The sequence below is a fragment of the Rhea americana genome, unplaced genomic scaffold (genome assembly GCF_003343005.1).
Source record: "Rhea americana isolate MKP2758 unplaced genomic scaffold, rheAme1 scaffold_233, whole genome shotgun sequence".
NCBI lineage: Eukaryota > Metazoa > Chordata > Aves > Rheiformes > Rheidae > Rhea > Rhea americana.
In genome coordinates this window covers 38036-50098 of record NW_028186350.1, presented here as the reverse complement: position 1 = coordinate 50098, position 12063 = coordinate 38036, and the positions used below count along the sequence as shown (strand labels likewise).

The 12063-nt window shown below is 40.4% G+C and overlaps 1 protein-coding gene across 1 annotated transcript in view; it reads right to left on the bottom strand.

Moving 5' to 3' along the window:
- Window positions 1-144: 144 nt before the first annotated feature.
- The window catches only part of CHUK (component of inhibitor of nuclear factor kappa B kinase complex), a gene marked incomplete at its 5' end in the record, with an annotated part of 31719 nt that continues 19800 nt past the window's right edge, over window positions 145-12063 (bottom strand). The window contains 8 exons of the mRNA XM_085306169.1: window positions 145-993; window positions 2672-2771; window positions 4266-4402; window positions 5278-5425; window positions 6218-6314; window positions 7150-7199; window positions 9154-9263; window positions 11883-11944. Of these exons, the coding sequence (XP_085162295.1) occupies window positions 967-993; window positions 2672-2771; window positions 4266-4402; window positions 5278-5425; window positions 6218-6314; window positions 7150-7199; window positions 9154-9263; window positions 11883-11944 (731 nt within the window). The remainder of the gene's footprint in view (window positions 994-2671; window positions 2772-4265; window positions 4403-5277; window positions 5426-6217; window positions 6315-7149; window positions 7200-9153; window positions 9264-11882; window positions 11945-12063) is intronic.

Sequence of the window (12063 nt, the reverse complement as noted above, 5' to 3'; positions counted from 1 at the left end):
GCGTCATCGCGCCGCGCCGTTGCTCAGCAACCGTGTGCGCACGCATGGCGGAGGGGGCCTAAAACCTATCGACAACGCTCCCTCCTCCCCCGCCCGCGGAGCTCCCCGCAGCGACCGCCCGCCTGCAAGGAAGGGAGCACCGGACGCTTCTTCACCATATTTATTAAAATTAATTCGATTTAAAAAATGTGAGTGTATATATTTATATATATATTACATAACGCACACGACTGAACTGTGGAGCAGGGTGGAGGGCAGTGAGAAACCCCTCAGCAGGGTCCAAGGCAGAGGTGTAGTGTCGGCCCCCGACCTGGCCTGGAGGAGCGCCAGCACAGGGCAACTGGGCCTCAGCCACCAGCTAAGGCACAGATGCAGCTTCTGCTGCCCTGTTGTGGCATCCCATCGCTCAGCGTAGAGGTAGATGCGAGACCTGGCCTAGGGAATGTGCTCCGCTCCCAAGCGCTGAGAGGCTGGCGCCCTTGCATCATGCAACCCTGCCCTCTCCTCCCTGCCATCGCTCCTGCCACGGAGCCGCAGGGTTTCCTTCCAGGTGAGGTTCTCCAGGGATGTCACCCCAAATGTCAAGTCTGCCAATAAAACCGTCAGGCACTGGCCTTCACAGAGATGAGATGCACCCTGAGAGATCGCTGGCTGCTTCCACAGGTAGCGAGCAGAGGTGAACACAGCAGGAGCTGCAATTGCGCAATGTTCCCAACAAGCAAGTTACTTATTTAGTTGAAAGGCCAACTAGGCAACAGATTGCAAAACATTGTTTGTTACTGCAAATGATATATCTGCTACTGACCACAACCTTTGTAATCAACTCCACTAATGTTTACAAACACTAGATGATGGATCATCCCAAGCAAACTACTAGTTCTTTTCATCTCACATCAAAGGCTGCCTGGCTACCTCTGAGCCTGCAGGCACTTTGCAGATAGCAGCAGGTTAGCTCCTCTCCTTTGGCTATTTCAGCCAACTCCAATCAAGACTCTGAAAGAAGAAGGAAGAGAAAAACTGAAGTCCAGGAAACAGACTGTTCAATGCACATTTCCAAGGTGCTAACTTAAGGACTCTCAGAGCCAGCATTTTTCTCTCTCTTGTCAAAGATCTAGATCTGTACAATACCTACCACTGGTGGTCCTACCACAACATGAGACATGTATGTAGTACCAGAACACAATTAAACAAGAAAAATAAAGATTGCAATTTATGCCTTCACACAATAGAGGAAAGGCTCTTATAGCTACTCATTCTTTTCCTTCTGTTTTCTCCAGGTGGACTGAAGAGGACAAATCCCATTTTCTTCTGCTTTACTGTTGCCTAACTTCTGTATCTATCAGCAAGGAAAATGGGAAAGAAACCAAACAGAACATAACAGGTGCTGATCTGCAGAGCATGATTCCACAACAAAGAATAATCTTTCTGGGTTAAAACAGACCAGAGAGACAGCTGCTGCACTTTGGAATGAGATACAGGAGATGACATAGATACATGGATGATCAACAGGTAAGAAGTCAGTTATATGGGAAACAGCAAACCATAGAAGACAGGAGAGATTATATTACACAACTGATACCAACCCTGTCAGAACCGAACAAAGACCATCAAAACATTTCTCTACCAACAGCTGAAGACTAGGATATGTATAATTAAGGCTGTTTTCCCCCTTACATTTACTCTGCTGTTATCAGCCAATTTCATTTGCCCATTCATATTGCTCAGTCTCTTGGTATGATCTCTTGGTATGATGAAGTTGTCTGTAATTTCTGCTAATGAGTTTTCATTTCACTACCCAGCATAACTTAGTAACTCTAGTAAACTCTCACTTCACTGTTTACTAAGATTCATAAACATTATAACATTAAAATGTTTATGAATTAAACTGTTTAAACATTAAAGTATTTACAAATCATAGGAGCTTCATTTCATCAACCGCCTCCCCTTCTCCAAACCTCTGTTCCTCATTGTTTAAGCAGTTGCAAATTGGTAAAAGAGGCCGTCATCTTTTATCCTGTGAGAACAGAAGTCACCCTAAGGAGATGCTATAAAAAGCTTTTTGGAAATCCAAGTTACACTGTATCAGATGAATCTTGTTTCTCTGACATTTGACCCCTTTACAGGAAGTCTTAAGTAGTAGCTTACCAGCCTCAGTTAGTAGTTCAGGAATAGCATTTCACATTGCTCCAAAACTTCTGGATGGTCATGATCTGCTTTTATTGTTTCTTCCTATTTCAAATACCAATTTATGCAACAAGCCCTTTTAGAACTCTCTAAAACCCCACTTCTGCCACAAGAGGACATTCATTTAATGATCAGGAAAGGACTCTGGAAATAGAGGAGACTACCCACTTCAGTGCTGGGGTCCAAGCCAGAACCTTCTAGGTGAAAATATGACCAGCTTTCAGAGCAAACTCTAGTAGCCGGAAGGTCCCTGAAGAGCACCAGTCTATTCCATCATGAAGACCCCTTAACTGACCTTTTTTCAAGTGCTACTTTCCATAAGGACCAGTGTGTTAGTGGAGTCCTAGGGGGATGATAGACATCACATGCCAGTCACAGTAACCTGTATCATCACGAGTAACTCTATTTCAGGAGTTCTTCGCACCCCCAGAGGACCCCATTATGACTCTTAAAAATCAGGTCCTCAGAACTACATCAACAGACTTACCATCATGCTGTTGCTTTGCTCCTGTCTTGCCTCCTGCAAAATACTGCTAAAGAGGTCGAGATAATTTAGATTCTCTTCTATCACATGGGCAAAAGTTTCCCTGCAGAGACAGCATGAGAAGACTGCTTTAAAACACAAACCAACACCAACATCAGTAGGCTTTGCACAAGAGAAAAAAAAATAGGTTATAGAAGTTTTCTGCAATTGTAGGAATTGCCTTGTAGGACACAAACTAGTAACATGCTGTGGGATGGCCTCACACAGATCTCCACCTTGGCAGTGTGGATTTTGCTCTTTCCTTACACAGGAACTACATAAACCACACAGAAATTCAGCCTTAACAGAAACTGGGAAGTGAGTTCAGTATAAGGTGATCTGAAATGACTGCCTGCTCCCTGTGAGGTTTACATTTCTTAACTCCTTGTATAGTGCCTCCTGCAGTGGMGTCATGGTTCAAAGTGGAGCTCTGAAGCAACACAAAGGCACTTTGCTCACAAAGGTGCTTGTTTAAAGAGTGATCACTCCTCATTACCCAAAGGGTGAAATTTGCCCTGCAGGAGCAGACAGAGAAGAGGAAGTGGGAAGGTTTACTCAAGGCTTCAGAAAAATTAACCAATTTTCAGCAAATGCCTGCTTAGGAAATGTGAGTCTTCAGAACCTAAATATCTCCCTGACCATCATCCAAAAAGCAAGAGATAGCCAATTAGTTTGATAAAATAAAATGCCCCTGTTTATATTCCCTGCCCCAGCTCCCACAAAATCAACACTGATGCTGATCTGTTGAGGATGTCCTCCCTTCTGTTATGATGACTGGAAGTAAAATTGCTAGTGAAGTGAGAAGAAAATAAGGTTTGCTCCTGACATCTCTTGGCACCTAAGATAGGACTGGCTATTTGGTTATTAAACTAAAGCCAACGCCAAGATAAAATAACATGACATGCAAGAAATTGACTGCACAGCACTACCTGATGGACATCATAAGCTTTAGCTGAAAATGGTAAATGAAACTTGCTCAGGGCCAGAGAGTGAAGCTTTGTGAAAAAAGATTTCAACCTAATTCCTGTTTTTCTTAGACCATTAGTAACATATGACGTACTGGAACCTTTTTTAGAAAGATGAAAAAACAGATAATTGAACTGGATGGATTGTTTTAGTACTGACCCCAACTTCAGACCTCATTTGAATGAAGCATATTTAAAAACACTGAAGCTGCAGGAAGCGTTAAATATGGCCTGATTTATCTGGGCCTTGCAACAGAACTCATGCACAAAGGGAAACTGCATTTTGGCTCAGCATCTTACTCTGGCATTTTGCTGTGGTTCTGAGGTGCACTGTACTGTGGTATGGCCAGACAGAAGCTAGTAAAAACATACCAGTCGCAAATTAAACCACATTGCCTTCAGGCAGTCTAGTATGCCAAAACACTCCCTGCCTAGCATATCCAAAGGCCACCACATGGGATGTGGTGAATCCATGTAGGCCCCCTTAGTACTGAAGACTTCAGTGGCCAAGGACAGGATTTCTGAGTGTACGCACATAAAGTGGTTACACTAATTTCTTCTCTGCAGTGGCATTCTTTCCCCATAGCTCTTACCCATCTCCAGGAGCTGCCATAGATGAAAGAGGGTGAGGTACATGGCCTGAAGAGCTCTGGGGATGCCACGTGGCTGCTGGAGTTGAGGCTGCACCTTCCAGACTGGAACTTACCAGCGATCGAGAAGAACTCTGAGTCTAGAAAAAAAGAAATTAATTTGTGATGGACAAAGAAAAAATTTAGTAAGGCTTAATTATTTTGTATGCATGCTAGAAGACTTGTGATTCATGTCCCAAAAGAACTGTTTATAACATATGTATGGTATTTACACAAAGCCTATGATTAAGAAGGCAGCTGATGCAGCCCTTCATAGTACTCCAAACAGCCAGTGCCAAATGACTCCACACGGCAGGTAAGTCACGTGTATTGCACACAGCATGTATTTTACGCCAAAGAATTAAGAGGTACTGCTTCCTAAACTATGAGTCTTCCATGGCAGCAATTCTTCTGACAGTGGAAATACATATGTTTCCAATGCTGACCTTTCAGGTAGTATGCAGAAATAAGGAGATGCCTTCAGCTACACAGTCACTATAATTGATGCAAAAAAAAGCAGTGTGGTCTTAAAAAACAGTTTCAACTATTCAAGAAAACATCCGTTTAGCTTTTGCAGCAATAAAACTATAACAATAGCTTTACTAGGTAAGACTAAGTTCAACTGTTCCAGTGTATGCTCTCCAACAGCAGCCAACACTAGATGCTCAGGGAACATGAGAACAAGGCAAGCAGGTATGTGCTATACCAATCCAGCCTCCAGCAATTTGCTATTGAGACTTACTGGAATAAAGGACTCTTTTACTGGATTTCTTTTCTCTGAATTTGTCTAGACACTTTCTAAACCTCTGTAAACTTTTAGCATCTCAAACTTCCCTTCTCTACCTCAAGACCAACTGTTGTGTGGAATTACCTCTTTTTTTGTTTGTTTTCAACTTATCTCTTCACAATTTCATTTGATGTCCCCTGGTTCCTGCACTGAAAAGGAGAATAAATGACTAATCCAAAAGCTACTTACACAAGCAATTTTCAGCAAGTGCCATATCTCCCTTTGTCTTTTGCCCTGCATCTGCATCACTGAGTTGTCTGCCTCCTTGATGTTATTTAGAGCCACTTCAATCTTTGGAAGCAAGTCAATAATCTTCTGCTTACAGCCCAACAGCTTGCTATAATGAAAACAAAACACACAGTTACTTCCTGGTTTATGTGGCAATATGCTTTGGCAAAACCAAGATAGTTTCATCCTGGTATTTGAGAAAAATTCTGTGAGAAGAACACCCCTTTGTCTTAGCTGCACATACAAAAGCTGGAAGCCTGGAAGCATCCCTGGACTTTTCCAAGTCCAGTTAAGACTCAAAAAAGCAGCCAGACAACAGTATTTTTAATAGCCAGAATACAAGCTTTTCTTGGTTGAAATACAAAAATTTATCATGATGAGACTGGACAGCACAGCAATTCATCCATAATTAATTTTCTTTGGTTTGTGTTGGTCTCTGTTGCCTGACCACACCTTAGCTTAAAAACTTTCTTTATAGGATTGACTGAGCCACATGTGAAAATAAAACAAAATTCTGCTAACTACTCAGATATGCATAATGATATTTTTTCAGACCTGCTTTTGGAAGAAATGAACAAATCACTGTGATACCTTATTAGCTGTTTTTTATATTTAAATCTCAACATAAACAATCACAGAATTTGTCTCACTTCAAAGCAAACGCTTGGATGCTAAGAATATAAGCCAGTGCATTATCCTGCTCTCCCCTATTAAAGCACTGGCTATGCATTTTAAAAGAATAAACTCAACATAGACATAAAGCAGCAGAAATAATATYACTGTGAGAAGTGTATGTCTGTGAATGAAGGTTTCAGGCTCTAATATTCAGGGTTTTCCCCCTCCTTTCCTGTTAGGAGGCAAAAAATGCTGAAAGTTGCATTTGTTTTTCTGCGTAAAGTACCTGAGATGACCAAAGAGCTCCTTGAGAACTCTGTCTTGGCTCTGTACTGTCTGCACAATAATCTTCACCATATCCGTGCTGTCACTGTAGGCATGATCTGGAAAGGACATCAGTCACGACATTAGTAAAATGTTCTGCTATAAGGAAACACGCTGGACCCAAATGCCCAAGGTCAAGGAGAGATTTCACGTAACAACTGCAGCCAAACAAATGGAAACACAACTTTTCCTTAATGTCTCTCCTCTCCACAGTATAAAATTCCAACCCCTCTTGCTGCCCAGATATTGGCTTCAGTGAGGACTGCAGGTAGCTGTCAAACACATAGGTAGCTAACTCCTTTTGCTCACCAGTTACTACGTTCAGAACATCATAATTCTGAAACATGGAGCTTCATCCAATGTAATTAAGAGAAAATAATAAAATATTAATTGAAGTCTAGTAATTACTTGATTATGTTAATACTTAGTTATTACAAAATAGTATTTGTTAATAAATACACCAATTAATTAATTACAAATAAAAATAAATGAAAGTAATAAAAAGAAAAGAAGATGCTGCACTTGGGTTGGAGGGATGACAGAGGAATGGCATTTCTTCCTGAATCTGGGAGGAGTAAAGGAATGGTAGCAGAGGCAGAAAAAAGGCAGAGAATACCAGGAGGCAGACACATTTTTTAAGTGCAGATGCTTCAAGTCTGAAAACAGTTAAGATAAACCCAAATCTGAAGGGCAGGATTACAGGAATTTGGGAGAGCTCCAGGTTCAGCAACAAGAAAAAGTCATTTTAAGGTACAACCTTGAGTCTAGTTAACTTTAATACAATCATTTGTTTTGTCCTGAACAGTATTTTCAACATAATACTTTACTGCTAAAAGCACAAATTAGTAGCAGGTTTTGAACTCGTAACAGTCATTTAACTATCCAACTCCATACCTGGAGGTCTTGTTTTTAATTGCTTGTACAGGTCTATGGCTCTCTGTTCCCTTTAAAAAGAAGAAAATGTTTCATACATGTATCAAGAAACAGGTTGTTCAAGAAAAAAGAACATTACAATTAAGTTGTGCATTGCTGAATCTCATATGACGAGGCTGCCATTTTTCTAAAGCTAATATACAACCATGAAGTAAGGAACACAGGGACAGTTATTCTGATAGAAGTCAACTCTTCCCTAAAAGCTCTCTTCCCCTTTGATTATGCATTTTCTTCTCGTGATATCCTTCCACTTAGATGATACTTTCAATTTCAAATTTCCACATGCCTTGGCTGGGTTTTGTTGCTGTGTTATACTTAATTAGGAAACTTCTTTTTGTGTGTGTGTGTGATTATAGGCACTTCTGCATAATTGCCTGATAAATTCTTGTTCCTGTTCAGGTTATTTTGCCCATTCACTTCTACAGTGATGTTCTGCAAACTGAGAGAGACAGCCACACCACAAACAAGAGGACAATGTTTCCCTTCTTCCCATGTATAGATGTTGCTTCTCTCAAGTATTTCAAAAACAGCCAAACACTGAAGCTTCTATACTTGGTCAAATCTTCACTTTTCTTATTTAAAAAGTCTAGCATAGATGAGTACCAGTTTAGCTAGTCCTCACATTGCTTCCAGCTCTCAGCCAGATAAGTCTGACATACCACACAAGATCCATGTGCATCTCCTTATTGGGTATATCAAATTTCAAGCTAGTCTCTACAGTAAGCTCTGCTAGAGCCTGAAAAAACAAAGTACAGGAGACCCAGTCTGTTCTCTACATCACTCCTTATTAAGAATGGGCAGTGCAGAACTCTGTACTCAGAGTTTTAGGATGGCAAAATCAACAGTTCAGGGCATGCTTTAAGCACCTTGCAAACAGCTAATGCAGCCTTGTGTTTTCGGTGGCCAAAGTGCCAAAAACAATGTTTCAGGAAGCTAGCTTATGATTAGTTTAAGCTGATCTGAATGAGGGCTACTGCTGCAAGAGGTAGTTTCTCCCCTCCACCACTTCCTCTCCTGTGCACCAGTTCTGCCACTCCTGCAGCACACAGACTTGGCAGCTTAGCTGATCTAACCCTCCAAAGAGGGAGGAGGGAGAACATGCCAGGAACAGGCACATTTCCCTCTGAAAACACTCAGGGTCATTAAGATCTCTCACTGACAACAGATCTGGTTGCTATTTAACCTTGGTGGCTATTAGACCGCTCTCTTAMAACTGCCATTTGTCCTCTCAACAACAGCCCAAGCTGCTACAATTTGCACTTTCTTGGGCTTCATAGCACTCCTTAAGCTCAGCAATACAATTTGGTTTTTCATATTTTAATGCTTTTTGATTAATATTTAAGCTTTTCTAAGAGTTTTCAATTACCCTTGCTCTGAAATCACATCTAGAGTACTTAATCAAATTTTAAAGTTATGTCATAATTTGCTCACACAACACAGTAAAATTCACTCATCTCCAACACCAAAAACTCTGCATTTTTCAGTTGAGACCTGGATATGAATATCTTAGGCCCATCCTTTTCCAAGATGAAGTTTCACAATCAAGTCACAAGAAAGTGCCCTGTCTGCTCTAGCTGTGTTTTCCATGCTTCCCCAGGTCTAGTCATTACGTGGCTTCAAGCTGAATTAGATGAGCTTATTTCTATGATTGAATGCTAATGTTTTTTGCACAGCTTTCAGATAGATCAGTGACCTAATCTGCCTTATTATGCTGCCACGTCATTACTAGAACTGTCAACAGGAAGCAGAGATACACAGTCCAAAAGGTGGGGCCTCCCCCCTTTTGCTAGCAAAATGAGCTTAAGCTGATTGCAAAGCTACTTTGTACGTATGGCTGCAAAAAGACAGGGGTGCATTTTGAAGGCACTGATGGAACAACCCTAACAACAGGAAAAAAAATCAGGCATCAAAATACAAAAAATGCATTAATGTGCAATGATTTCATTATAAAAGCAAAGGACTTACAAGTTCTCCATGACCTCTCCTTGGCGCCTTGCATATGGACTCTTCTGAAGCTCTACAATCTCTGTGTGTAGAGCCATAATCTGCTCATCCAGATATCCAATATCTTCAGCCTAAAGAGGAAATGTAGCTACAAATCAAACTGTATGAGGAGAGCAATAAAATAGATAAAGATCCCCACAGTATTTTTTTGGATAACAGGCTAAGTCCATTAGAATTTAGGAGACAAAAACTCTGCTTTATGGCTGCTGCTATTACAGTTGAGGTTAGAGTCATTATCTTCTTACGGAATGGTATCATCTAGATCCACATCTCTGACAACCACACTAGATGAGAAAATCAGCTTCTTCATAAATCACAGCTCTTTGGGATGCACACTGCAAACACATCCTCTGCTCCACATATGCCCTGATACTGCAAGATATTTTTTCCTATACTTACACAGTATATGCATACTCCACCATATGCATTTTGGCATGACATTTCTCTGGTATTTCACACCTTCCTCTAAGTAACATAGGTGATATCAATCTTATGCCACAGTTAAGTTAGGTGAAGCAACCATCAACAAACTTTTTGAGCGTAAGGAGTAGCTCTGTGGTGCCAGACACACACTGGGGATTCTCTAGCACAGCTGAGAAGGCACTGGTTACTACACTGGGTCTTGGAGCCATGGGCTATTGGCACTGATTTGGTACAATACAACTGCGTGGTACAAAAACTGCCTTCCTGAGAAAGTATTTTGAGACATTTCAACTTCTCTTTTCTGATCTGGGGCTTGTAGGATTTGCAGATAGAACATTTTCTGGAACATATCCCTTGCTGAAGCTGCAGAAGTACTCAGTATGAGGCTATACAAATGGAATGTAGCTTCTGTGACCAGAAAGGAATGTCTATAGCTCTTGCAGGTAAAGAACAAACCAAGTGGTGGAAGTGAGAAGCCACATGATCAAAGGAGAATCAGATTTTGAGAAAAACAAAGAAAGCCCCATTATCAAAAGACATGTCCCTATCTGGGACACTGTGGCTCACCACACAGCAAAACTGTGTCTATGAGTTCACAGAAGTGAAGCCCTCGACTACATAGCCTGAGATACCACTGTGTATTACAAAGTAAAACATTTTCCATTCCTGATAAATGGACACGGCGTGACTATATGTGTGAACCATACAGCTTGAAAACAAAATGTAATTCTGATGTTCTACAAAGTAAACAATGGTTGTCATTCCTGATTTTCTGAAAAAAGTCATCAATAGCTTTGAATTATTCTGCTAGAAGCTAGAATTCAGCTAGAATTCTGCTTCTTAAAAGGGCTAACAAGAATTAAAGAGCTAAACAGAGATGAAATCAGATAGGAATCCCAATTCCCTTTATCTCTATCACATGAGCAAACAGAAGAAGCACAATTAAGGCTCCAAGTATCTCTTGACTTAGACGAAGATATGTAATGGTTCCCAGAACCTGAACTACCCAGTCCTGTTTGTCATAGGAAAAAAAAAAAAAAAAAAAAAAAAAAAAAAAGGCAGGATAATTCATTTGTGATTCTAATGTCATCTAGGATTTTTATGTATGAATCACCATACCTTGTACTACTATGTCAGCCAAAACAAGAACTCCCTGCAAAGCAGCCTGCAGAAATGTAAGATGTACAGCAGCACAGCAACCCACACAACAGTTCTAATCAGCATAATGTGCTCCGGTCTTGGCACTCCTGCAGCTATCCGGTATCATGGAGCACAATAAAGAGACTGCTTTTTGAGATGTTTTAAAGAGCTCTACTCAAAGAAATGCATTACAAATGAGTTGAATTTTACCTGCTTCCATTCTAAATACCTCCTCTCTCAAGCCCTTTTCCATATGTCCAGGGGAAGAGAGAAGACAGCTTTTAGCAATAATTTTTTTGCAAACATCCTAYTTCTGTCTCTGTTTTTCACAGCTAAAAGCTTATTACATCTCTTATGTAACGGCCTTAACAGAAATGTAGTTAGAATCTGTTAGAATGGCCTCCAGCTTCTCACTGCTTTCCGTGAAAATAAAAATAAAATGTTTATTCCCAGGAAACAGAGGCCTAAGAAGTCTAAGAAGTAGGTTTATTTTAACTAGCCTTTCTTGCAGGACCAACTCTTGGAGAAATAGAAAGCCATTATATTAACTCAACTGTCCACAATGCACAAATGAAAGCCTCTTATCTATTAGGACAACTCAGAGCACAAACTGGCTCTAGCTTAGCTCAAAATTTCTTACTTCTACTATAAAAAAATTATGGATCTATTTACTTGCAAAATATCAGAAATTTATTTTTTTACTCCAAAATTAAGTGCTGTAATTTTGAAATCATTGGATAGTAAGTGACCTGTATTATTTTCAACTTTATCAATGCAAATTTTTGTGCATTACAAATCCAATACAGAAAATTCTTGGCTATAGCAACGCTGTTTCTTTTGGGCAACAAATTAACCTGTCTCTATAGTTTTGTTTTTCTTACCCACATAGATGACTGAACGTTTGGTGACATTTGCTGTGTTTTGTTCAAGTCGCTACACTGAAACAAACTGACAATTCAGGACTGTTCTTTTTTAATGTACCTACTTGTAGCAACGATTTTCTCATTCCTACAGCATACAGTATATAAAACACATTGAAGCAAGAAAGCAGTGACACATATGACAGTTCAAGTTCCATTATATCCTTCCTTACAGAGAGATAATCAAGCCTCTTTAGTATCCCTTACCTGCGCACAGTGAGAAGCCTTCTCTTCCATCTCTTTCCAGGCTTTCAGCATCTTTTCTGAAGCTTAAGACAAGAAAAGATTTGCTGATTATAAAAAGATACAGACACAAAAATAAAAACAGAACTGAGCTACCCTCATATAAGCACAGGTGAAGACTTGGCAAATGGAGTCCAAAGTCCAT